This window comes from Onychomys torridus, chromosome 8 (assembly GCF_903995425.1).
Source record: "Onychomys torridus chromosome 8, mOncTor1.1, whole genome shotgun sequence".
Classification (NCBI taxonomy): domain Eukaryota; kingdom Metazoa; phylum Chordata; class Mammalia; order Rodentia; family Cricetidae; genus Onychomys; species Onychomys torridus.
Genome location: NC_050450.1, coordinates 82330126 through 82357567, shown reverse-complemented (window position 1 = coordinate 82357567; position 27442 = coordinate 82330126). Strand labels below are relative to the sequence as shown.

Sequence of the window (27442 nt, the reverse complement as noted above, 5' to 3'; positions counted from 1 at the left end):
CTCAAAAACAAACAAACAAACAAACAAACCAAACCCAAAAAGGCTAGGACAGCAGCATAGGCTTATAATCTTAGCTTCTTGACCTTGAGGCCAGAGGACGGGTGTTTAAGGCCATTCTCTGCTACACACACACACACACACACACACACACACACACACACACACACACACACACACACACACACAGTGAATTAGAGGCCAGCCTGAATTACATAAGACTATCTCAAGAACAGAAAACAACAACAAAAACAAGTTAGGTGGAGGAAATTAATGAATTTTAAGATTTAAGATTTTTTTTGTTGTTTGTTTTTAAAGATTTATTTTTACTTGTGTGTGAGCACATGAGTAGATACCAGGTAGTATATAACCGGGTGAGTGTGAGACAACTAATGTGGATGCTGGGAACTGAACTCAGGACCTCTGGAAATGCAGCAAGTGCTCTTCACCATTGAGCAGTCTCTCCAACCCTTAAGGTTTTTTTTTTTGTTTTTGTTTTTTCTTTTTTAAGATTTACCCTATCCTTTGTTTGTTTATTTATTGAATGTGTGTTTTGTGTGTGCGTGCGCACAGGGATCCTGAGAGATCAGAAAAGAGTGTTGGATCCCTTGAAGCAGGCAATTGAGGGCTACCTGGTGTGGGTTGTCTCTGGTCCTCTGGAAGAGCAGGCAACAAGTGCTCTTAACTCCTGAACCATCTGTCTAGCCCACAGTTACAAGTTTTGACACCAAGATTAATAGGAAAAAGAAAAACAAAACAAAAGCAAAACCCACAACTTTTTGGTTAAGGGACTGGTTGGTGGAACAGAGAGACCAGCTCCGAGTAGAGGCAAATGGTTAAGACACTTTACTTTCTCCAAGTAGCTCTTGGCCCTTCCTGATTTGAGTGATGTTATGGCACCCTGGCAAGGTGTTTGATTCAAAGCAGGAGTGTGTCCCAGGGTAGCTGTGAACACAGCCTAGAACAAAGGCTAGCAATGACTGGTTTCCAGCAGCTGTTGAAACTTACTTCCTGAGCTCCTCCTCCAACTCTTTGTTCTTTTCCTCTAGCTTCAGCTTGGCCTGTTTCACAGCCTCCAATTCTCCCTGCAGCACATCTTTCTCACAGGTCAGCTCATCCACTTTTGCTATTAAGTCATTCTTCACTACATTCAAAGCATTTCTAAAAAACACATATTTCAAATGCATCATTACAAATTACTTTTCTATCTTTGTAGACTAAAGTAACTGTCAAATCATAAAGCTGAACAACTGAGAACTTAAACATTCTTCCTGATGTTTTTTTATAGACAAAGGCTATAAAAATAGCTTAATGTTTACTCTTCATACTTGCCAAGCTAATAATGGATAAAACAAGACATACCACCAATAAATAAAATCAGCATTAAGGAAGGTTAAACTTCTTGGGAGGCAGAGGCAGGTAGGTGGATCTCTGTGAGTTCGAGGCCAGCCTGGTCTACAGAGCGAGTTCCAGGACAAGCCTCCAAAGCTACAGAGAAACCCTGTCTTGAAAAACCAAAAGGAAAGGTTAAACTTAAAAAACAGCTTTCTAGTCAGGTGCTGGCAGCACATGCCAATAATCCCAGCACTCTGAAGGTAGATGCAGGTGGATCTCTAAGTTCGAGGCCAGCCTGGTCTACAGAAGGAGTTCCAAGACAGCCAGGACAACACAGAGAAACTTTGTCTCAAAAAACAAAAACAAAAACAAAAACCAAGTAAACCAAGATTTCTAGGACTACTATTATTGAAGTTTCTGCAAAGGTATCGTTCAACAATATAGTCAAATTCTCCTTGAAGTTGCATTTCGTAACTCCTGAGAAAGTAGTTTAAATTAGAAATAAACTGAAAGAAAAAAGCAGAGATATAGTACATTCGGATATGTTGGGTGTGACCTCATTTACAGTTAGTGGCAGTCTGTGTGGACAGACACAGTTGTTCCGAAATTGTTGACACAGCAAATTGACAAGCGGACCCTATCTGCTTCTTCACATGACAAAGGACCTGTATTCTAACATGCTGCTTGAGGGCCTTAAGACTCCAAACTACCCAAGAATATACAACTATGAAGGAGAGATCTACACAAATGTCTGCATAGAAGCTAACATATTCACACAGAAATGTAAAAAACTCAAAGAGAATGAGAAAACAGCACCTCTTAGAAGGAAAAAGATGCACAACACACCCAGAATATTGATACTTGTATGGTGGAAAAGAAATAAAAACTATATTTCTACAAAAGTAACAGAGCAATAAAAGCAAAAAATCAGAGCAAAGAAGGGCTCATTACCCATTTCTCTATGTATGCACAAATGTTGAGAAGAGAACATAACTGGGTAGAGAGACAGTACAATATTGTGTTAAATTAATATAAAATCACTGACTTGGACAGAAGAAAACACATTTCTTTTATTCCATGTTAAACTTTCATACTTACTTGGTTTCCAGCAGCTGTGTATTCTCTAGTATGAGATTCTCCACTTCACGACCCATTCCTATCAAAAGGAAAATGATAAAAACTTTGAAAATAAATTTATCAATAATTACATATAAGCTATGGTCCTAAGTTTTATTATTTTAACCTTTCCTTTAGTCATATTGTCTACACTGTTTACGTATTTATTGAAAGGATTATGAAATTATAAATAACTAGTCATCACAAACCAAAGCTGAGGAATTTATTGGCTAAATCTCTTAGTTACTGTTGATTTCGTTTTTTGAGATGGATCTTGCTAACTTATGTTGTTCAGATTGTCTTAATTTCCTTAGCTCAAATAATCTTCCTTCCTCAACTTCCCAACAGCTGGTGTTGCAAATGCAAGCCATCATCCCCGGGCTCTTCTTGGCCAGTTCATTTTTGTTGTTGTTGTTTTTTGTTTTTCGAGACAGGGTTTCTCTGTATAGCTTTGTGCCTTTCCTGGAACTCGCTTTGGAGACCAGGCTGGCCTCGAACTCACAGAGATCTGCCTGCCTCTACCTCCCAAATGCTGGGATTACAGGCGTGCGCCACCACCACCCGGCTTCTTGGCCAGTTCTTTACATCTATCAATTACATTTTGTTTTGCATAGATAGTATTTCAGGAGGATCAAGACTTTTCTGCCAGATTTTTTGTTGTTGTTGTTTTTATTTTGTTTTGATACAGGGTTTCTTTGTATAGCAGCCCTGGCTGTCCTGGAACTCGCTTTGTAGACCAGGCTGGCCTCGCCAGAGATCTGCCTGCCTCAGCCTCCCGAGTGCTGGGATTAAAGGTGTGTACCATCACAGCCCAGATGTTCTTCATAAGTATTATTATTATTTAGGGGAATAATGAACATTGATAAGGATCAGAAATTATTTCTAAATCACAGCTGCTATTGTAGGCTTCTGCCTAAGAAATTATATTTGACTAATAGAGGATAAGCAGAATTAAGGCCAAAGATAGAACCCCAAGGCAGATGAAACCTTACCAAAGAAATTATGGTCTTAAAGCCCATGCATTCCATGTAAAGCAAAAACAAAGAACAAGAAATGTTTTATGTAAAAAAACAGCGTGAAAACATATCATTAATCTATAAAGTTCTAACATGATATGAAAAACATCTGGACTCACAATGTTATGACTCAATGCATAATGATGTGCAAAAGGCAGAAATAAAGATGATTTCCTTCATTCACAAGGATGGTCTCTGATATACTTAAAAATGCTTCACCAATTCTTCCTCACATTAATTTGAATATAATTATAATGAAAACTCCAAACCAGCACTATAAAGTGTTCTACAAAGTGACACACATAAAATAATAATTTTCAGTTGCCACTTTATGGAATTGTGCTTAATATTTTCACAAGTACTATAAGATAGAGTATTTAATGTAATATAGTCATCTTTCAGAAAAATAAAACTATTTCTCGTAAGAGATTGGAGAATGTTGGAGGAGAAAAAACAGCCCAAGCAAAACAAAGCCTAACTTCCCCCAAGATTCATGAAATAATGTTGGAGAACAACACGACAGGAGAAGCAATATTTATAATACAGAAAAACAAAAAAGAAATATTTCTAAAGGATTATTTAAGGCCAAGGAGTTAACATATACTTTTACTTTAAAAAAAAAAAAAGTCATTATCACAGTACTTGGGAGACAGAGGCAGGAGGATCTCTGTGAGTTCGAAGCCAGCCTGGTCTATAGAGTGAGTTCTAGGACAGCTAGGGCTACACACAGACACTTCGTCTAAAAAACAAAACAAGTTAATATTCTTTTTTTTTTTAAGACAGGGTTTCTCTGTGTAGCTTTGCCCAGGTTGGCCTTGAACTCACAGAGATCTGACTGTCTCTGCCTCCCAAGTGCTGGGATTAAAGGCGTGTGCCACCACCACCTGGCATAAGTTAATATTCTTAATTATTTTTAAATCATTTAAAACAAAACCAGCCTGGGAATGTTAAAAATTTAATGCTGACATATGGGTTCCTATTTTGTCTGTATTACAAGTTTTCAAATATTCTCAAACATCAGAAACAGCAGCACATCCAATCATCTTGTATTCACCACAAACTGAAGTAGTGAACCTGAAAGCTTCCAAATTCCATCTCCAAAATGATGCCGAGATAGTTTCCTTAAACATTAACGCTAACATTTTAGTAAAGGTTCAGAGACAGAAGGAAGAGTTCAGACTCATTGGGAAAGCTTATATAGCAACTGTAGCAAACTCTTGAACATTTAGAGCAGCGTAAAAGCTAAAAATATATGCAGAGAAAAAAGTCAGGCAGGAAAAAAAAATGAAAAAGCATCAAATGAGAACAGCAGCCAAGAACACCCAGCTTAAAAAGCAGTAATAGGAAAGTATTTAAAAACATACACACCAGAATATTCCCCTGGGTAAGCATCCCAAGAGAAAAATGAACAAGAAACTCAATTAGAATGTTTTTAGAAAGCAAGAACTAAACCAACTCACTTATTTTAAAATGAGAAAGATCTCACAAGGAAATTAAATCAATATATCAAAACCATCAACTATATACAATAAAGTGTAAATATTATAAAGGGGAAAAAAATCGGGTACTTCTGAGGAACATACATTATAATTCCAAAAGTTTCAATTAAACTTACATACACTCAATGAAGAATTTTAAATGTAGTGTAAAAGCAGGATTATCTAAATTTTTTATTTTGAAATGTATCAGTAAAACTAATTATAAGAAAAACACACCTTGAAGTAAACTTCTCTAGTCAAGTTTGAAGTATAAATAATATACACATGAACTTTGCCTACAAAAAAATAAGCAAAACATCAACAAAACAAACAAACAAACAAACAAAAACACCCTGTTCTGCAGTTTTTTTTTTAGAACTGTTAAGCTAGGTCCAGAGAAGGGCACATGGTATCTGGATGATCTGCAATTCCTTGAGAATGCATGTATCATTTTTACCTAGTTGTATACATTCTTACAAAAGTGCACTCTCTTTAAAAATCCTATTAAAGGACTCTTTATCTCAAAAGGGAAATCACAAATTCTGAAGTGAAACAAAACTGTTAGGACTATTTCCAATTCCCATTCACTTGAATGCTGTGCTAGGCTATGCAACAGCAATGAAAATAGACACAATTGTGCCTGACACTGAACTTATAGTCTGTCCAGGGAGACTGGTACATAAAAAACAGGGACGTATGAAGAATGGCATAATGAAATTCACTGCTATGGGCATACATTTCAAGGATGACTATGCTTAGGGGATCAAAGCAGAATTCCTGGAAGTCATGCCACTTAAGTAGAGACAAGAAAGATGAATATATGCAACTATTTAGGAGATCAAACAAAGAGGACCTGAAGGTTGGTGGTGAGGGAAACGTAAGAGGTCTAAGATGGAGAATTGCCTGTTAGTGTGTTTTCCACTCTGCTATGTCCCAGTACCTAGAATGGTCTAAAACACATAGTATGCCATCATCATACAGTAATAGAGAAGCAGGACAAGAAATGGGAAGATGGTGAATAACAGGTGGCTTTGGGATTCACAGAAAGAGTTTTTACTTTTAAAAAGGAAGGGACCAGAAGCCAGGCATGGTGATACACACCTGCAATCCCAGCAGTAAGAAACTGAAGCTGCGGGTGGGCGGTGGGGAGTTCCTTAGAAAAGAGAGGGAGTTGAAATCCACAAGAATAAACAGAAAGAACATCTTGGGAGCTGGACAACCAAGTGTATGACTTCCAAATTATAGAGAGCAGTCATTGAGAAAGGGTTCATCCAAAATAAGGAAGTTAAGGAATGAGACAGCAATGAAAAGAAAGGAAAATGAAGATGGGCAGTGGTGGTGCACATCTTCAATCCCAGCACTTGGGAGGCAGAGGCAGGCATATCTCTGAGTTCAAGGCCAGCCTGGTCTATATAGAGTGAGTTCCAGGACAGCCAGGGCTACACAGAGAATCCCTGTCTTGGGGGGGTGGGGGGAGAAAGAAAGAAAAAAGAAAACTATTGGGATTATTTATCTCTTTCAATTATTAAAATAAAAAAGTATTCTGTGTGTTGGACATATGTATAGTGATTAAAGGAAACTTAATTCTAGAACAAAAGTTTGATAACAAAACCTAAGAAAATGATAAAGAGAGTATGAACTTACTCATCAACCCAGGTCTGATTAGGGAGAATTAGCTGGTACAAATACACCCACCCTACTGTGTGAACTTTATTATTTCCTGAATTGAACAGAAACCATTTACCACCCTTTTAAAGGTGGGGTTTCATGTATCCTGAAGACAAACTTGAACTTTGATTGTCCTGTCTAACCTTCCAAATGCTGGGATCACAGGTATGTGCTACCACAGCAGGCTTAGTATTATGGTGATGGAGCCCAGAGCTTCCTATATGCTAGGCAAGCACTCTACCAACTGAATTCCATCCCTGGCCCTCATTTACTATCTTTGACTCAAGTATTTATGTAGGTATAAGTCACTCAGTTTAGTATATTAAAATATAATCTGGAATGTTCTAGAGCTATATATGCCAATATTTACAAAGCAGGAAAGAGTAGCTTAAGATAGTCCCTTATCTTCAATAGAGAAAGGAAACCAAAGAATTGTGCTTTTAATCTGTATTAATTTTCTGACTTTCAACAAATTAAATCTTCCAGATTTAACTAAAAGATCACCATTATTTCTGCCTACTATGTGACTTAATTTTTTACAGGAAAAGAAAGTTATGGGGTCACTGACTTCAAATTCTGTATTACTCACTACTGAGCTTTATAAGGCAATGTATACAATTCATCACAAGTACTTCAATCAAAGGGCAGCGGGAAGGACATAGTGATGAGTGATTCTGGTGGTTGTTACACAATTCTAAGAACTTGTCAAAAATTTAACATGTTGTATTCAGCATGCATGAGTATATTTATCTCCTTCTGTTTACTGAGTGTGGATGCAATATAGTCAGCTGCCTCAAGTTCTTGCCTCTGTAACCTCCTTGCAATGATGGATTATGACATCAAACTAATACTTGATAAAGGCAACTTCAAGAAGGAAGAATTTATTTTGGCTCGGAGTTCACTGAATTAGCTTTCCCAGATCTTAAAAGGTGGAGTCTTCAGCCCTAACTGAAACATCTATATCACCCCCTCTAAGGCTCAAGGAACAAGGAGGAAGAGGGTGACAAGAATGTAAGGACCAGAGTGTGAGGTGAAGTACTGAGAAAAGATGTCTCCTGGCATGCCATAGTCATTGCACTCATGAACTAACTGCAGCCATGGTTACCTGCATTAAGACTTCATAACACTGGATCAGTATTTCATCATGGAGGGAGCATGAGCACAGGAGACTCCACCCTCTCTCTGAAGGATTACTGGTGGCTGGGTGTGAGGTGTCATTTTATCGGTAGTATGCTCTAATCAGCAGACTCATACATGCTCATGCAAATAACCCACAAAGGCCAGAAAAACAGAACACGAGTTTCTTAGGAAGAAGAGTTTAGCTACGGAGAGAGGGCATGGGAACAGATAATGGAGTGCAAGTTGTCAAAATACATTATAGACATGTATGAAATTTTCAAAAAATAAGTTTTAGGAGATTACAAAAGAAAGTTTGTTCTCAAAATATAGTGAATTTTACTACCTCAATATGTATTTTTAAAAATAATATTTTAAAATAAATCCTTCCTAGTATTTTTTTTTTTTTTAATTTGTCCTTAAATTGCTGGGAGTCAAGTTTTCTAAGACCATCAACTTTTTTTAAAAACATTTTTATAAAAACTGCATTTGAGATGACATTCATTGATTGCACATTTGAAATAATTTATTTATATAAACAAAGTACTCAAAAGGAATAAAATCCCCTGCCCCCAAACAGTCAATCAACTTTTTATTACGTTTTTATTGTATGTGTGCACATCTGTGTACATGTATGTATGTGTGTGCACAAGTGTATACCATGGTTATGCCAGTGAAACCAGAGGACACCTTGCAGGAATCCATTCTCTCCTTCCATCATATGGGTCCTAGAATTGAACTCAGGTTGTCATGCTTGGTGCTGAGTGCCTTTACTCACTGAGCCATCTTGCCATCTAATCAATCAACCTTTCAAAGAATTTTGTCAAGTGCAACTGAAAACGAAGGTATAAATTTAAATATAAAGTGTCCTCAAGAACTATTCTTTCGGAGCCTTCCTTAAGAAAAGCAATTCATTTAATTCTTCAAAAGTTTTACTTAACATTTTAATGGTAAGAGTCTATGTTTAATTACAAACAGTTAAAGTGGCAGACCTTTAAATCTTGATTACTACATATATGTTTACACAGGACTTTAGTGTGGGGAGGTGGAGTTTAAGGTATTATTATTACTATTACTATTATTATTACTATTATTATTATTATTATTATTATTATACAGGTGTTCTGCTTGCATGTATGCCAGTGTATTAGATGCATGCCTAGTGCCCATGGAGGCAAGAAGAGGGCACTGGACCTGTGGAACTGAAGTTACAGATGATTGTCAGCTGCTCCATAGGTACTGGAAGAGCAACCATTGCTCTTAACGACGGAGTCATTTCTCCAGCTCTGTGGTTTGTTGTCCTTGTTTGTTTGTTTTTGAGATAGGGTCTCACTGTATATTTCAGGCTGACCTTAACTCACAGAGATCCATCTCCCTCTACTTCCTGGGTATCCTACACCAACACACTCTTTCTAACTTTTTGAAATATTGTCTTTTTATGTTGCTCAGGCTGGCCTTTCACAGCTCATCTCCCTCCACACCCTGAGGACTGGGATTATAAGAATGTGCCACTATGCCTGGCTGAACTTGTAATTTCAAATAAAAACAAACGAAAAATCTTCACAATGTCAAGCAATAACAATCAATAAATTTAACATAAATTATTGTAAGCAATTCACTCCCATCCATATTTACTAGACCTGACAAGCACAGCTTTCTAAGAACAGTGTACTCATCAGTATGCTGACAGTAAAAGAAACCTTTATTGTTGTTGGAACCTAGTATTCACCCAAATCAAAACTGAAAATTCTATGGTTTTCAATTGCTACACAGTGTTAAACTACAAGGAAGGTATGTTAAAACTAATTCACATGATCCAGAATCAAAGAATTCTTGCTAAAAGGAACCTTAAGAGATTCTGCAGAGGACGGGCTGGTAAACTTTTACTCTAATGGGACCAATGGTAATTATTTTATGTTTTTATATGCCATATGATATCTTCTGCAAACCATTCAACTCTAATTTTGTTGAGTAAAGGACATCAGAGACAGTAAACAAACAAATAAAAAATGTAGGAGGGCTCTTTTTGGTTTTTCGAGACATAGTTCCTCTGTGTAGCCCTGGCTGTCAGAACTCTATCTGTAGACCAGGCTCGCCTCACAGAGATCCACCAACCTCTGCCTTCCTAGGCAGAGGATTAAAGGCGTGCATGCACCACCACTCCCAGCTGAGGGAAGGATGTTTCAATCAAACTTAACTGATCACAGAAGAGATTAGCTGGTTTTACCCCACAAACCCATCTACCAAACATATCTCTCCTCCCTCTCTCTCTCTCTCTCTCTCTCTCTCTCTCTCTTTTTGAGACAGGGTTTCTATGTGTAGCTTTCCACCTTTCCTGGAACTCACTCTGTAGCCCAGGCTGGCCTCAAACTCACAGAGATCCACCTGCCTCTGCCTCCTGAATGCTGGGATTACAGGCATGCGCCACCACCACCCGTCTACCAAACTCTTAAACAGAATTCAACTCCTATATTTACACACAATGGAATGTCAAGGCAGACAAAAGGGTTGATCAGTTTGGCAAAGATAACCCAGGAAATTTATAGTGGAAAAGTTGAATACAGTACTTCCCTGTCCCCCTAGTTATGTGTTCAACAACATAAACTGTTTTTGTTTGTTTGTTTGGGGAGTGAGAGAACACAGCAACAGTGGCTAGGAACTAGGCTACAACCCTAGCTCAACACAAGCTTTAAAATAACTGTATTTCCCACAGAGGTAAATTATAAAGCTCTGGGAATGGAAAAATATTTCAAGTGTTATGTTGCCTATTTTAGGTCAACAGAATACAATGAGATTTATATAAGCCAAGAACTATTTGCCCCACTGATCATACATGTACACATACACACCACACTTTGTTCCTGATGTGTAACATCTATTCTTAGAATACTGAAATTCAATAAACTGTGTTATGTGAATTAAAAATATAAATTTAGGGACTGGAGAGATGGCTCAGAGGTTAAGAGCGCTGCTTGCTCTTCCAAAGGTCCTGAGTTCAATTCCCAGCAACCACATGGTGGCTCACAACCATCTGTAATGAGATCTGGTGCCCTCTTCTGGCCTACAGGGATATGTGCAGACAGAACACTGTACACAAAATAAATAAATAAATCTTTAAAATATATATATTTAAATGCAAATTCAATTTTTGTCTTTCTAAATATAAAGATGCTTTTCATTAAAACTTTTAGGATAACAAATATGTTCTAAATAATTCCTACAGTACAATAACCTTGTACCATCAGGCAATCAGGACATTTAGATACATTTTCAATGAAGTCATTAATGAGATCTATTTTTAAATAGTATCATACTTCTCAAGAGGAGCTGTCATACCTAGTAAATCTGCTCCTTCATCCACATCTCCAATGAGGCCCGAGCCAGCTGAAGACAGTTCTTCAAAGAGAGATTCTGTATTTCGATCAAAAGCTTTGTTCTCTATGCCTTTGGTGGGTGTGCTATGCAATAAAAACAATAAAGCAAAATCAAAAAATTATAAAGACTTTCTGACAATGCATTTTTAATATAATGATTAAGCAGCATAGAAATTTCTTACAATTTGCATTTACTATAAAGTATCAACATAAAAAGATTTCTCAGTGGTTTTCCAAGGAACTCCCACAGAGCATATAAAGAATTATGCTCCTATTGTGAAATCACAGCAAACATAAAATAATGGCAGCTACTTGGGTCTGTATTACACACATTATCTATTTTATTTACAGCTACTCCACAAGGCATATGATACTTTCTACTTTTAGTTTGTTTTTTATTTGGCTTACTGAGGTGGCCAGACCAGACTTGGGGCACAGATTGTGACTCCCAAGTCTGATAACACTTACACTACCATTCCTAGTTGATACAGTGCTGGGGATCACTCCCAGGATTTAATGCCTCCTAGATAAGCACTCTGCCAATTGAGCTACAGCTTCAATAGAATCAATAATTTTAACTATGAGGTTCTGAACTATCTGGTACAAATTAGCCTGGTTTTATGGCTCTTTCTTTTGTTTTTCTAAAAAAAAAAAAAAACAAACCACAAGAAGTCAGGCATGCGAGTACATGCCTTTATTCTCAGCACCTAGAACTCAAGAGGCACAGGCAGACCACCACGTGCTCCAGCTCAGCCTGGCCCACATATTGAGTAGCCAGCCAAAGATACATAGTAAGACACTGTCTTAAAAAAAAAAGAAAATTAGAGGAAAAAAAAAAAAAAAAAAAGAACACCATGCTCCCCTCCAACTCTCAAAACCTTACTACAAACTCAATTTTGAATGTAAAGGATAGTCATAGTTTTAGTATTCCACCCCTTGGGGACCTGCTCTGCATGTCCTGATGTGAAGCCTACTTTAAGAGAAAACCCTCCATCCCTCCCCATCTCGCCAGAGGTATCACACACCCCCATCTCTCTCTTTCCCTTTTTCTTTCCCTCTCTCTCTTCCTCCCATCAAATAAAACTCTTCACTGAGTGCTGTCTGCATGGCATCTCTGTCTCTCAACAACAGTGAGGCACTTTGGCTCTACCTGCCAAAGCCTCCTGTGTGCTGTATCATAAAACGTAGTAGTTTGCTTATCTGAGACAGGGTCTCACTATGGTTATCCTAGAACTCATGGGCAGGCTAGGCTGGGAATGCTTCTGGTTCTACGTCCCAAATTCTGGGATTGAAGGCATGCACTATGATGACCTACCATAAGAGTGTTTGGCTTTTTGTTGTTGGTGTTTTTGGGTTTTGCAGTAGAAAGTTAAAATAATTTAAGTGACTATTAACAGGAGACGGTTGGAGATATATAAAGTAAAAATTTTACTTTATAGTATATATATTAAAAAGTTATATAGATTATGGGATATATGTGGTGATATATTGTGTACCCCAAGAAACTTGCCTGAGCTCAGAGAACAAAGACTACTAGCTCCTTGAACAATGGAAACCAAGTCACATCTATGGGGATCCAGGTCAGGAGCTCACACATAGCTGGCAAACATTCTGCCACTAAGCTAACTGCTAGCCCTTGGAAATCAAGTTTAAATGTTGTACAGGCAAGAAACCAGGAAATATGCATTTACGTGTAAAAAGCCTCAGAGCAGCAGACATTTAAAAACTACTCTACCACAAAAGAGAGCCCAAACCAAAGGGGTGGGGGTGGGGAGAACACTATAACAAAATAGAGCTTACTAGACAATATAGTCAGTGGCAGCAATAACAGAAAACAAAGACACCAACCAAAAAAGAAAAGACCATAAAATTTTCAGAATAAATATATCTATAAATGGTAACTATCTAGGGTTAGGGACCTAACAGCCAGCCCTAACCTGGTGGTACTGTTTTTGCTTGCTCAGAAATGAACTGCTCTATCCCAGCCATTAAAGTGCTCAAAGCTGAGGAATAATTTACACAGGTACCTGGGATGACTGAAGAAACATAATATGGAACCAGGTATCCCTTAAGAGCTGCTGACCTTTTGTTCTGGAATGCCTGGAGAATCTAGTGGCCTGCACATGAGATAAGAATAGGATAATGGGGGTTGGGGATTTAGCTCAGTGGTAGAGCACTTGCCTAGCAAGCGCAAGGCCCTGGGTTCGATCCTCAGCTCTGAAAAAAAAAGAACAGGATAATGGGCTATGAGACGTCAATGTTGCCTTTACTTCTGTAAAACCTGCTGATGGCTATGGTAAAGGGGATGGAATGATCTTTTTATTACTATATATACAGCAGAAAAGTAAGAAACAACTGAGGGAATTAAAACCATTTTACTGCCAAGCTTGGGGCTCCATAGATAACTGAATACACACCTTTCTGACAGCCACCTTAAAAACTCACCTTAACCCCCTTCCACACAGCATGCTGTATTGGCTCTAAGGCTGCCCTCTTCTGATAGCAGTAAGAATAAATACATTTAGTCTAAATTTGAACTGAATCTATATTTCTGATGAGGTCAAATGACACTGAACTTGGTATCACCTGTCTGTAACCCCAGAATTTCAGAGATTAAGGTAGGAGGATCATCAGTGCAAGGCCAGGCAGGGCTATATTACAAGACTGTCATAAAACCAAACCAACCAAGCTGAACTCTGTGATAAGGAAGCAGTACCTTCACAATTCTCAAAGTGTTTGCTAACCAGCACTTCTGTATCTAGCTACACTACCAAACTATGAAGCATTTCTACAGATGATATTTGTTAATTTCAGGCCTCAAAAATTACTGCTCACACACCCTTTTAAGATCCAGAAAGCTAGTAAGGAATAAACTCTGCAGAACTGAAGGCATATATCAAAAAGCAGACAACATGGGATACAGGAAGTAAATATGAAGATATTCCCAGGTATTGTGGGCATAAGGCAGCGTAGTAGAGGTCTCCAAGTGCCAAGGAGAAAAGGAAGTAACAAGCAATGTGGGCCAGTCAATGTCCTAAGTGTATGTGGTACTTTGCCTGGTCTTTCATGCAAGCTCCATTCACCTCTCCCTTTGCATTACAGTAAGTCTTAGTATCTCTGCCTGTTAGTGAAAAATAATAGTTGAGTTATATGTCACCTTATATAGGGGATAAAGAAGCCCAAAAATGCATAAAAGACTCAAATACATTATACATGGAACTCTACTTTTGGGAAACTCCTGTACAGCCTGTGCCAGCACATAACAGAGGGCCTTGGTGTCCTGTTTCTCTGTAGAGAAGGTCTGAAACAGCAGAACCAAGTAAACACCATGGTCTACACGTGAAAGGAACTAGAAGGCTAAGGGGCAGGCTTCTGAAAAACAGCTAGATTTGGGGTCTGGTCACGACTTAGGAAATGCATTGTCTATCAGTGTTAGTGATAAGTCCATGGAACACTATAAGGCAACAAATTTAACCACTCAACATTTCACCAATTCCAGGAAAACACAAAGCACCAAAAGAAAATTTATATTATGGCTAAGTTGTAATACTTGTATAGTCATACTAATATCAACAATAAATTCTAATTTAACTAAAATTAAGATATAATAAAATTCAGAGAATGAAAAGATAGATGGTGCTAAGAGCAATCTCTAGCCCTGTTGTAATAGAAAAGAACAGTGAAGCAAGATCTGAACCTACATAAGTCTTTCTCTAGGGTTATTCTTATCCTGGGGTCCATGCATTTAACCTTAATTCATAGTACTCAATGCTTAGTAGGGATTAATAAATGATGCATCTTTATGGTTGTGGTGGTTTGAGAGAAAATGGTCCCCAAAGGGAGTGGCACTATTAGGAGGTGTAGCCTTGTTGAAGTAGGTGTGGTCTTGCTGGAGGAAGTGTGTCACTGTGGAGGCAGGCTTTGAGGTCTCATATATGCTCAAACCATCCCCCATGAGACAGTTCACTTTCTGTTGCTTGCAAGATGTAGAATTTTCAGCTCCAGCACTATGTCTGTCTGCAAGCCTAATGTCCCACCATGATGAAAGTAGATTAAGCCTCTGAAGCTATCAGCGTTCACCACAATTAATGTTTTCCTTTATAAGAGCTGCTGTGGTCATGATGTTCTTCACAGCACTAGAAACCCTAAGACAATGGCTATTATCCATTAAAGGTAAATTACTTAGGAAACTCAAAACTCAGCTGTAATCAATATATTTTGGATAACCTTGATAATATAACAGCTCCTGGCCATTATCCTGCTATCATTAAACAATCTTCCCACTAAAATGAGACTCAACTCCCTAATAATGAAATCATTGCAGTTCTGAACAGAATGCATTCTCTTCTTCCTCATTTGTAAGGAAAAAAACAAAGTTTGTTCCAATTTTTACTTCCTTCACTTCCCTTTGTTACCTTAGGCTGCAGGAATTACTTCTTGGCTCTTTCCTCCTTCATCTACTATCATGTGACTGTATCTTCTCCAGAACCAGATGACTCCTGTGGTATTGGGGGGGGGGGGGGGGGAGCTATATGGGGATGATTAGGCCATAAGGGCTCCTCTCCTGTGAGACACAGGTAAGGTCCCTTGGAAGAGACACTTTACATACAGCATTAAGTTACTCTGCTCTTCTGCCTTTCACTATTAAATGATATTGCATCCTCTCCTCTGTTGCACAAATCCTAAATGATCTTATTTATAATAAAAGCCTGGAGCCAGATATTAGAGTAAAACCTGAAAGATCAGAAAAGAGCAAGCTATACTCCTCAGCCTGACAGAGCCTCTGCAAGAGAGCGAATTCCTATCCTCCTGCCTTATATTCCCTTCTCTGCCCAGCCATATCACTTCCTATCTCAATCTTTCTACTGCTGGGATTAAAGGTATGCGATCCTAAGTACTAGAATTAAAGGTGTGATCCCAAGTACTAGAATTAAAGGTGTGTTCTACCACTGCCTGGCTGTTTCTCTTTTAGACTGGATTAATTTCATGTAACCCAGTGTGGCCTTGAATTCACAGAGATCCAAACAGATCTCTGCTTCTGCCTCCTTAGTGCTAGGATTAAAGGTGTGTGCCACCACTGCCTGACCTCTGTGGCTAACTCTGTGGCTAGCTCTGTCCTCTAATCTTCAGGCAAGCTTTAGTTCTTAGATTACAAACACATCATCACACTCCTCATAGGGATCCAGCAAGAAGGCATCATCTTGGAAACAAAGAACAGCCCACACTGGACAACTGAACCAGCAGGGCCTTGATCTTGGACTTCCTATCTTGAGAAAATCTCTGTTCTTTATACACGAATCAGTATCATCTACTGTTGCAGCAGCACAGACAAAAACACCAGCCTCCCTTATGTCCTAATTCCTAATGCTGCCAGATGAATTTCCCCCAATATTTAAAACACGAACAATATGCAGCTTCAAAGGCAGAAATTGAATTTTACAGTATTAATGTTTCATTAGCACACTATGAATTGATCTTGTTTAGTCAGAAACAAGATCAGAATACCAATCAGAATGAGAAAAAAAGAAAAGAATCATAGAATGTGACATTTTCAGTACCTTGAACCTTTATATCCACTGAGGTCTTTGTCCATATCCAATTCCGGAGTGGATTCAATGATTGCTTGGACTTCTGATTTCTCTTCATTTTCAGCAGAGTCTAAGGGTAGAAATAATGAAATAAATGCATGTATTCTATGTATGTATGAAAACTCTCTTGCCTTTATCGTTTTAAATACAACTACTGAATGAATATTTTTGAAAACTCTCAAGGCTGTGTTCTAGGAAACATGAGGTTAGACAATGTCATATACTGAGTTAACAGTCAATCTCCAGAACTGGTAAGTAACCAAAACTAGTGTTTTCATCTATAGTTCTGGGACACATAGTACAACATATCATAGGGACTGATGCTACTCATATTTAAGGGGTGTGGTGGTTTGAAAGAAACTGGCCCTCAAAAGGAGTGGCACTTTTAGGAAGTGTGGCCTTGTTGGAGGAAGTGTGTCACTTGCGGAGAGGGGCTCTGAGGTCTCTTTTTCTCAAGCTTCTTTCTCTCAGGGTGACAGTCAGTCCACTTCCTGCTGTGTCTGAGTCAAGATGTAGGACTCTCAGCTCCAGCACCAGATCTACCTGCATACCATCATGCTCTCCATCTGATAATAATGGACTGAAACTGAAAACCTCTGAAACTGTAAGCAAGCCATCTCAATTAAATGTTTTTATTTATAAGAATTGCCACAGTCATGGTGTCTCTTCACAACAATAAAAAACCCTGAGACAAGGGGAATACCAACTGCCCAAGATAGTGAGTGGTCCCTGCCTATAATCTCAGCACATGGGAAGTAGAGGCACGAGGTTCAGGAGTTGAATAAAGGTCACACCTGGCCACATAGTGATCTTGAGGCCAGCCTAGGCTATATGATACTATTTCAAACAATAAAGGGGGTGATGGTATTGGCATGATTTGCACATGTATGTCTGTAGTCCCAGATATTCAGAAGCTAAGGCATGAGGACCACTTAGTTCAAAGCTACAACACAGTGAGGCTCTATCATAAGCAAACAGACCTATGCAAGGGGATGGAACACAATAGACTATTAAGGTAGAGGAAAGGAAATGGTACCTTAGTGTCTTTAAGCTCTTTTCTTAGTCACTAATATTTTTCTCTCCAAAACTTTGCGTAAGCATTACTTCTTTCAAACTTACTTACAATTGAAAATAACGAATGTATCTTTCTTTTATATATTTAGAGGAGGTAATACCTCTAGAAATATATTTTCTCATACTTAATACACATTAAGTTAACTGAATGAGTATTTTGCTAGTAAGGACTTGGAGTCACTTACCTGTAGATACATTCCTAGTCTCTTGGGCAACCTGTACTTCTATGTGTTTGCTTATCTCTGACTTATTTGGTGTATCTGTGCCTTTTACAAGTCCTTCATTATCTTCCTTTGAGGGAGTATCAGGAGGAATCGCTGACACATCTGAATTTGCTGTTGAAGCTGGAGTGGTAGCTTTAGATCCACCTTGACTAATATCAGAAAGTTCATCCTATAAATCAAAGTAATTAAGAAGAAAAATTTAAAGCAAGTAATTTATTCTAAAATACCTCAAATGAATTAAAAAACAAACCTGCCCCAAATTATATTTAAAAAAAACAAAAAACACGGAAAGAATCATTGATAGCAGTCTCTCTATAAATAACTGGGTAATATTTAAATAAATCCTGAGCCAGCGAGATGCCTTAGTACAGCAGGTCCCAGCCTGTGGGTTGTGACCCCTTTAGAGGACAAAGGACCCTTTCACAGGGGTCTCGTGTCAGATGTCCTGCATATCAGATATTTACATTATGACTTCTAACAGTAGCAAAGTTACAGTTATGAAGTAGCAGTGAAACCGTACACAGGGGTCAGCCTTAGGAAGGCTGAGAACCACAGGTTTAATGGATTAAGTGCTTGCAATATAAAGAAGTCTGACCATCTGAGTTCCACCTCTGGACCCCAAGCTGAGGTAGAAAGACAGAACTGACTCCAACATTATCTGATGACGGCTATATGCACACTGTGGTGTGTGTGCACTTCCACACAGATGTCATATACACTCAATAATAATAAATACAATTGATTTTGCTGTTGTTGTTTTTGTTTTCCAAGACAGGGTTTTCCTGTGTAGCCCTGGCTGTCCTGGAACTCATTCTGTAAACCAGGCTGGCCTTGAAATCAGAGATCGGCCTGCCTCTGCCTCCTGGGTGCTGGGATTAAAGGTGTGTACTACCACTGCCTGATATACAATTAATTTCTTTAAAAAAGAGAAAAAAATTTTTTTCAGATAAACATGAGATTTTATAGATAGAAAATTTGAAGATAAAAGATTATTTGTAGGGTATGTATCAGTGCTTGCCTAATACTTGAGACCCTGGGTTTAATCCCTAGCACCACACACATAATTTGAGAATACCAAAATAAGAGAGAATAAGCTATTTTTTAAAATAAATCCATACAACAAAATACTATGCAGTATTTAAAAACTGTGTTGTAAGGCCGGGTGGTGGTGGTGGCTCACGCCTATAATACCAGCACTCGGGAGGCAGAGGCAAGCAGATCTCTATGAGTTCGAGGCCAGCCTACAGTCTACAAAGCCAAGGCCGTTACACAGAGATGCCCTGTCTCGAAAAACCACACACACACAAAATTGTGTTGTAGTATTCAAGAATACTCAAGCTCATGCCTGTAATCATGACACCCAGGAGATTGAGGCAAAAGGACTGTTGTAAGTTCAGGCTAGCCTGAGCCACGCATGTCTTTAAGAGAGGGGAGAGTAGAAAGAGGAAGAGAGGAAAGGAGAGGGAGGGGGGACCTCTGTGTTGTAGGGCTGGGGTATAGCTTGGTGGTAGAGTGCTTGCCTAAGACACATAATGTTCCCAAATCAATCCCCAGCAACACCAGAAACAAGGTTAAAAACAGTGGCTATATGAAGTCCAAACATTTGTTATTACCTGCATTGTTTGGGGTGTATGTGTCCTTTTTGTTGCTTTGGCTTTGGGTTTTGTTTCTTTCACTCTATAATGGTGCTGGCTGGATCTATACAGTTCAGGCAGGCCTTTAACTTGGGGTAGCCCTCCTAACTGAGCCACCAGAGTACTGGTATTCTAAGTGAGGAGTACTACACTCAGCTCCAAAGCATGTAAAATGACTGAAGGTACCATATCATCTTTCTTTCTTATGATACCTTGTTATTCTTTCCAAAAATTTTGTTTTGTTTTTGTTTTTTCAGAGCTGAGGATCGAACCCAGGGCCTTGTGCTTGCTAGGCAAGTGCTCTACCACTGAGCTAAATCCTCAACCCCTGTTTTGTTTTTTGACAAAGGGTTTCTCTGTGCATTTTTGGTGCCTGTCCTGGATCTCACTCAGTACATCAGGCTGGCCTTGAACTCACAGAGATCCATCTGGCTCTGCCTCCCAAGTGCTGGGATTAAAGGCATGTGCCACCACCGCCAGGCTCTTTCTGAAATTTTTAATGATAAGCACGTGCTACTTTTCTGATAAAGAAAAAGGTAAATTCTAAACAGATTTAAATGCAAATAATTAAATGAACTTCTCTTTTGGTTTGAGAGAAAGTTTTGAAGGAAAAAGAGAGAAAACCATTCACATTTCTTAGTAACTCAAGGCTATGCATACATTAACTGTTAGACATTACCCAGTGTAATATAAATCACATGTAATAAAGTTAGCTGAATTGTGCTAATTTTTTTTCTTCTGTGGATTTCAAATGCTAGACTCACTTCCAATGGTTAAAAAAAGGAACAAATAAATTCTCCTGGTCACCTCCTACCCACCTCAAATAAAATAATCATGAATTCCTTGGAATGGTGATTGGCACCTAACATAAAAGTATCTGGAAAAAATCTGCTAATTCAAGCAAATTAGCTTGTTAGGAATGGAGTCAGAAAAAACTGTCATGTGTCTGGGTCCAGATACTCGCAGTGCAATAAGTATGAGCCACCATCACTTCATCATGAACTGTCTTTTCTTTCTTTTCTTTGATGTACGGGCCATTGAAAAATAAAATAGCCAGTTAACCTGTATTTGTGTTTCATATGCATGAGTTCTTTACTTGTTAAAGGTTTAAAACACAATATGTCTTTAAAAAATATAATCTGTGTTCCTAATGGAGACTCTCAAACCAATTAAGACTGTAGATTTGAAAAGCTCTAGACCAGTGATTCTCAGCTTTCCTAATGCTGCAACCCTTTAATTCAGTTCATGTTGTGGTGACCTCCAACCATAAAATTATTTTGTTGCTATTTCATAACTGTAATTCTGTTACTGTTATGAATTGTAATGTAAACCTCTGATGTGCAGGATATCTGATATGTGACCCCCGTGAATAGTTCATTTGACCGAAAGGAGTTGTGACCCACAGATTGAGAACTGCTGCTCTAGAGAATTCTTTTTTTTTTTTTTTAATTTATCTATTTTATGTATGAGTACTCTATCTGCATGTATGCCTTTATGCCAGAAGAGGGCACGAGATTCCACTACAGATGGTTGTGAGCCACCATGTGGTGGCTGGGAATTGAACTCAGAACCTCTGGATGAGTAGCCAGTGCTCTTAACCTCTGAGCTATCTCTCCAGCACCTCTAGAAAATTCTTAATCAAGTTCTTCTATAAAGTGTTTTTAAAAGATCCTATCACTTAAGTTACCTGGGCAAAAAAAATCAAGATGAGGATTTGGGTTGTTTTTTTTCTCCCTCTTATCCATCATTCTAGCTATTAATATCTTGACCCCAATGTCTAGTTATTTTCACCATAAGATTTTTTTTATCTAGTAATTAATGAGTTCACAATTTATACTGTTTGGAAAAAATCCTACTCCTGAATACATTTGTGTACCTGAAAGCATGAAGTCAAAGAACCAGAGAAGAGCCAAACCTAAGAAAGAAGCAATGTCAGGGTACAGGGGAGTGGTGAGTTAAAACCTCCTGGGAAGAACATCACACATGTCAGAGTTGCCCTGGGCTACCCAATAACCTGAGATCTGTAACTTCTACTTCATACTTTCGCCACATAAAAATATCTTACACTTTTTAAAATAGCTCACTGTGTGGGCTGTACTTCTGTCAGCTGGATCTTAGGGATACAGCATGAGCATCAAGGAGACCTTTGTTCTAAATCTGAGGGGGAACATTTTCAAAGGAGCCCATTTTCCTTGGCCTTGCAGAGAATGATGACAAAGTTCCTATGTAAAAAGCAAAAAAGCACTTTGACAAGAAGCCAATAATACAATGTTTGATGCAGCAGAGAGACTCCTGCCTCTGTCTCTTGGAGTGCTAGGATTACAAGTAGAAGCTACCTTGTCCAACCCTAGTGTTTTTGATTGGCAAGTTCTGAGATATTTTATATTAATATGAACACATACCTAACAATACACATAAAATCAATCACACACTTCAATATGGGAGTTGGGATGGTGGCTTATACTTTTCATCCCAGCACTAGAAAGCTGAGGCAGAAGGATAATGAGCTAAAGATCAGTTAGAGTTACATAGAAACCTTGCCTAAAAACAAACAAAAAAAAAGCCAGGTGGTGGCACACACCTTTAATCCCAGCGCTCAGGAGGCAGAGGCAGGCAGATCTCTGAGTTCGAGGCCAGCCTGGTCACCTGAGAGAGTTCTGGGACAGCAAAGAACAGCTAAGGCTACACAGAGAAACCCTGTCTCTAAAAACGAAAAGGAAAACAAACAAACAAACAAAACCTAAAAAAATAAAGCAGGCAGATATCCTTGAGTTTGAGGCTAACCTGGTCTGCACAGCAAGTCCCAGGCCAGCAAAGGCTACACAATGAGACTTTATCCCAAAAATAAATAAATAGGGGTTGGGGATTTAGCTCAGTGGTAGAGTGCTTGCCTAGCAAGCACAAGGCCCTGGGTTCAATCCTCAGCTCCAAAAACTAACTAACTAACTAAGCACACACATACATAAAGTAAATGTTATGCTGTTATGAAGTAAAAAAAACAAAACAAACAAAACAAAACTATATCATTACTTTTGGTCTCATTTGGGGCAGTGGGATAAAAGTAATTTGACCTCTGTAATATTTCCTGCTGGGTGTTTTTCTTACCAGGCTAATAAAAGTCTGGAAACTAGAGAGATGGCCCAGTGGTTAATAGTGGCCATTCTTCCGAGGATCCAGGTTTAATTCCCAGCATCCACATGGTAGCTAATGGCGTCTCTAATTCTAATTCCAAGAGATCCAGTGCACTTACCACGGCCTCCATGGGTGCCAGGCACATATATACTGCATAAATAGACATACAGGCAAAATCATTTAAAATAAAAATAAATAAATCTTAAGCTGGGAATGGACACCTTTAATTCCAGCACTGGCAATGGCAATACTGCCTGGTCTATCTAACAAGTTCTAGGATAGCCAGGGCTACCCTGTGTCAAAAAACAAGAATAAACAAAAAGGAGGAGGGGGAGGAAAGGAAGGAAGGAAGGAAGGAAGGAAGGAAGGAAGGAAGGAAGGAAGGAAGGAACTAATCAAGGAGAAAACACAGCTTCTGTCAGCCTTTTATTCTCTGTGTAAGTATGTGTGTAGAGGACAACCTCAGGTGGCTTCCCTAGGCATTGTCCATTGTTTTGTTTTGTTTTTTAAAGACGGGGTAGCTCATTGGTCCAGCAACACATCAAATATGCTAGTCTAGCTGGCTAGTGAGCCTGAGGGATGGATCTGCCTGCCTATGCCTCCTCAGCACTGGTATTACAAATACCCACCAGCTATCTCCCCAGCCTATCTGCTTTTCAGATTTAAAGCTCTTAAAATGGATGAAAGCAAACAAGTAACCAGCCCATATGAAATCCTCTGCTGGAACACCCACCACCTTGTAATTTTATGTTGATGTTACTTTCTCCCCAAATAACTCAGCCTGAAAGCAACTGGTATATACTCTTTTGGTTCACAATTCTACAGCACACAAGTTTCTGAGAGTATATGCATTAAAAAAAAGGGGGGTGGGATTTATGTAAGAAGATTCCTACAAGAGTTGTGACTCAAAGGAACATGGAATCAAAACTTTAGACATGGATAGGTAAACTATATGTGGAATATATCTGGGTAATTAAGGAAAGGCAGGAATGCCCTAATCTTGAGTGGCTTCTACAGACCTGGGTTAGCTGCTGACCTGGACCATGGACAGTCTTCCTATGTATGTCAAGTCTGACAGCAGCAGACTCTTCACAGTTGTTCTGGGAACAAAGTTGAATGGGCTCTGAGTAGAGCTGAAGAAAAACCATTAAGCTTGGGAAGTAGCCCTTGGTAAAATGATACCCTGGGCAAGGATGGACAAGATTTGTATACCCTGCCCTAAGCAAAGACTGTGTTCAAAGTTTCTTACCCAGAGTTGGATAAATGGAAATAGACTGATTTTTTTCACAGAATGCACTTACATGTTTTAAATTTCAAAATGCTTACTCTGAAGGAGGAGCAAATTATAGTCACAGTAAAGCCCTGTCAAGCACTGTAAATTATTTTCTTCTGCATTTCAGAGAATAACATCAAGATTCTTCCAAATTGAGCATGTGATATCTGGAGAATAGCAGTTTGAGAAAGGAACCAACAGTTAACCTCTTCTGTTTACTTTCTGCAAAATGTTCTGAATCACCATTCTCACCTCCTGTTCTACAGCCTTCAGAGGTTCAGGACTATGGCTGACCTGGGTAGAGGGAAAGATTATAAAAGAAAAAAATGTATTTATTCGGTGTTAACAAATCTGTCTTTTTGGTTTATACTATTTCTTAGGCTATAGCTCCATCTATTACCTCCTGTGTTTAAAATGAGGGTTTTGAAAGTCAGGTACAGCAACGCTTGCCCTCAGTCCTAGCTCTGGAAAGCTAAGGCAGAAGACTGAAGTCTGAATGCTGACTTGGGCTTCCTGGTAACTTCTGGGCTAGCCCTGGAACACAGCGAGTCCTTGTCTAGGGTGAGATGGCTTGCCAAGACTGACAGCCTAAGTTCAATCCTCAGAACCACATGGTAGGATAGAACCAACTCCTGAAAGTTGTCCCATGACTCCTACATGCACACATGAACAAATGCGTGCACACATGCACACACACATACATTTTTTTAAATGTAAAAGACATTAAGACTGTATCTCAAGAAACAAAAATTATAGTTGGCAATGGTGATGCACACCTTTAATTCCAGCACTGGGAGGCAGAACAAGGCAGATCTCTGAGTTAGAGGCCAGTGTAGTCTATAGAGTGAGCTCCAGGACAGCCAGGGCTACACAGAGAAACCCTGTTTTGGGGGGGAAAATTACAAAACAGAAAGCTTAGTATTTCTTTGGTTCTGAACTACTCCTGCTAAGATTCCATTTTCAAATATCTTACTTCATATTTTCTTTTATTATTGTTGTTATTGTGTGTGTGGTGTATGGGCACACATATACCACAGCACATGTACAGAAGTCAGAGGACATCTTTTTGGTTCTTTCCTCTTCTCTTTTTGAGGCAGGGTCTCTGGTATTTCTAGTGCTTCCCTGCATACTCCAGCCTAACTGGACCCCAAGCTTTTTGCTGGGTTTACAGGTGTTTTATTTACATGGGTGTTGGGGAGTGAACTGAGGGTTCTCAGGCTTATGTGGTAACTTTACCTGCTGCGCCATCTCACTGTTCTTAGCTTACACTTTTTGATGAGTCACTGATGATGATAGTTCCTTTCTTTACTACTACTATAACCCCATGAAAATCTTCCTGACACATATGCCAGTCACCGTGAACATCCAACACAGCAAAAATTCCAATGTGGCACACTTGAAAATGTTTACTATGCCCTTTCTCTTCCCCTCATCATTACTGAAACTGTTAAATAACACCAAGGATCAAAGAGTAGCAATTTTTTAAAAATTTATTTGTAACTATAATTTTCCCTCTCAGACAAAAACACAAAAAACAAAAAAGCAAACAGGGACTGTCTTCAACCTAAAGCAACCTTAAATTTTAAATATTCTTGGTTTGGAAATTTATCCAACTCCCCCTACCACCTGATATATTCTTAGGTAGGTGTGGGATATGTATCTATAATCCTAACATTTAGAGGGTGGAGGCAGAAGGATCAAGAGTTCAAGGGAAGTCTCTGATACACAGGGAGTTCCAGAGCATTCTGGGATATATGGGAACAAAGCTGGTAGGAGAGAGTTAATTATTTTTTTTTTTTGTTTTTAAAGATTTATTTACTTATTACGTATACAGCATGTATGACTACAGGCCAGAAGAGGGCACCAGATCTCATTACAGATGGTTGTGAGCTACCATGTGATTGCTGGGAATTGAACTCAGGACCTCTGGAAGAGCAGTCAGTGCTCTTAACCGCTGAGCCATCTCTCCAGCCCCCAAGATTTAATTCTTATTTACATTATTTGCATTATTTATCCATAATTGTTAGCCCCTAATTTATTTTTTTTACATTACTAAATATATAAAAGTTGGCAAAATTATATTAAAAATTAAGCTTTGTAGAAAATAAGCAAATAGTACTAGCTATCAGAGTAATGTAAAGCAAAACCTACTGAGACCATGCATGGTGATGCAGGCCTTTAGTCTTAGTAGGAGGCAGAAGCAGGCAGATTTCTTTGAGTCTGAAACCATCCTGATCTACCCACTAAATTCCAGGCTAGCTAGGAGCACATGATAACAATCTGTCTCAAATTAAAAAAAAAAAATCAATTTAACTTAAAAATAAAACAAAAACTTATTGAGATTCCACCTTACTCCAGTTTGCATGGCAATCATTAAGAAAACAAATAACAAAGGCTGGGGAGAATGTGACCAAATGAGAGTGTCTATATCGTGCAAACTAACCCAGCCCCTGTAGAAATCAACATGGGAGGCTCCTCAAAAAACTAAAAATCATCTATCATATAACCCAACTACACTACTCACGGCTATTCAAAGAACTGCAAGCTGACACACCAGGGAGACATTTGCACATCAATGTCTACTGCAGCACTATGCACAATAAATAGCTGTGGGGCCAGCGGAGGTGGGCACAACAGAGGGGTAAGAGAAATGTGGAGTATGTGCAATGAACAAAAGGTAACAAAGGGATTGGAATACACTTCGGTGGATAAAGGGCTCACCATGCATGCGTGAAGATCTGAGTTTGAACCCCAGAACCCATGGAAAGCCCCTCAAGGTAGCAGTGTCCAATCCCAGTGCTCCTAAAGCACAGCAGTGAACAAAGATACAACAGAGACCCTGTCTCAAGTAGGGTAGATTTGAGACTGACAGACAACCTTGACTCTCATGCTGTAGCACACACATTCTTGTACGCACACACATTCTTACACGCACACACACAAAAACATGCATATCTCATATGCCCACTCTTTTTTTTAAAAAAAGGTTAAAACTGGGAGGTTCTCTCTCAAAATTGAGTATAAAGACTGCTAGGAATGGTGGCACACACCTTTAATCTCAGCACTCAGAAGACAGAAAGTGAGCAGATCTACCTGAGATCAAGGCCAGCCTGGTCTACATAGTGAATTCCAGACTGGCCAGAGCAACACAGTAAAAAAAAAAACAAACCTTATCTAAAAATAAATAAATAAATTGACAAATAAATAAATAAATGAATGAATGCTATCAAGATTAAGGGCTGAAGAGGTTAAGAGCCCAGCTGCTCTTCCAGAGGACCAGATTTGTTTCCCAACACTCACATGGTAACTCACAACAGTCTAGAACTCCAGATTCGTGGGATCCAACACCTTCTGACCTCTATAAGCACCAGGTACACAGATGGTAGACATACATACAAGTAGGCAAAGCACTCATAC

General features: G+C 38.9%; 1 protein-coding gene across 16 annotated transcripts in view; it reads right to left on the bottom strand.

Annotated features, from left to right (window-relative positions):
- Spag9 (sperm associated antigen 9) overlaps positions 1–27442 on the bottom strand; it is a 130721-nt gene that overhangs the window by 35787 nt on the left and 67492 nt on the right. For 5 of the 16 annotated variants that reach the window (XM_036197728.1, XM_036197735.1, XM_036197733.1 and 2 more), the window contains 8 exons: positions 24278–24319; positions 17948–18155; positions 16659–16758; positions 11063–11184; positions 4833–4844; positions 3441–3455; positions 2431–2488; positions 1006–1158 (listed from right to left, as the gene is read on the bottom strand). In XM_036197728.1, the coding sequence (XP_036053621.1) occupies positions 1006–1158; positions 2431–2488; positions 3441–3455; positions 4833–4844; positions 11063–11184; positions 16659–16758; positions 17948–18155; positions 24278–24319 (710 nt within the window). The remainder of the gene's footprint in view (positions 1–1005; positions 1159–2430; positions 2489–3440; positions 3456–4832; positions 4845–11062; positions 11185–16658; positions 16759–17947; positions 18156–24277; positions 24320–27442) is intronic. The other 11 variants (XM_036197737.1, XM_036197739.1, XM_036197744.1 and 8 more) reach the window with 5 other exon arrangements.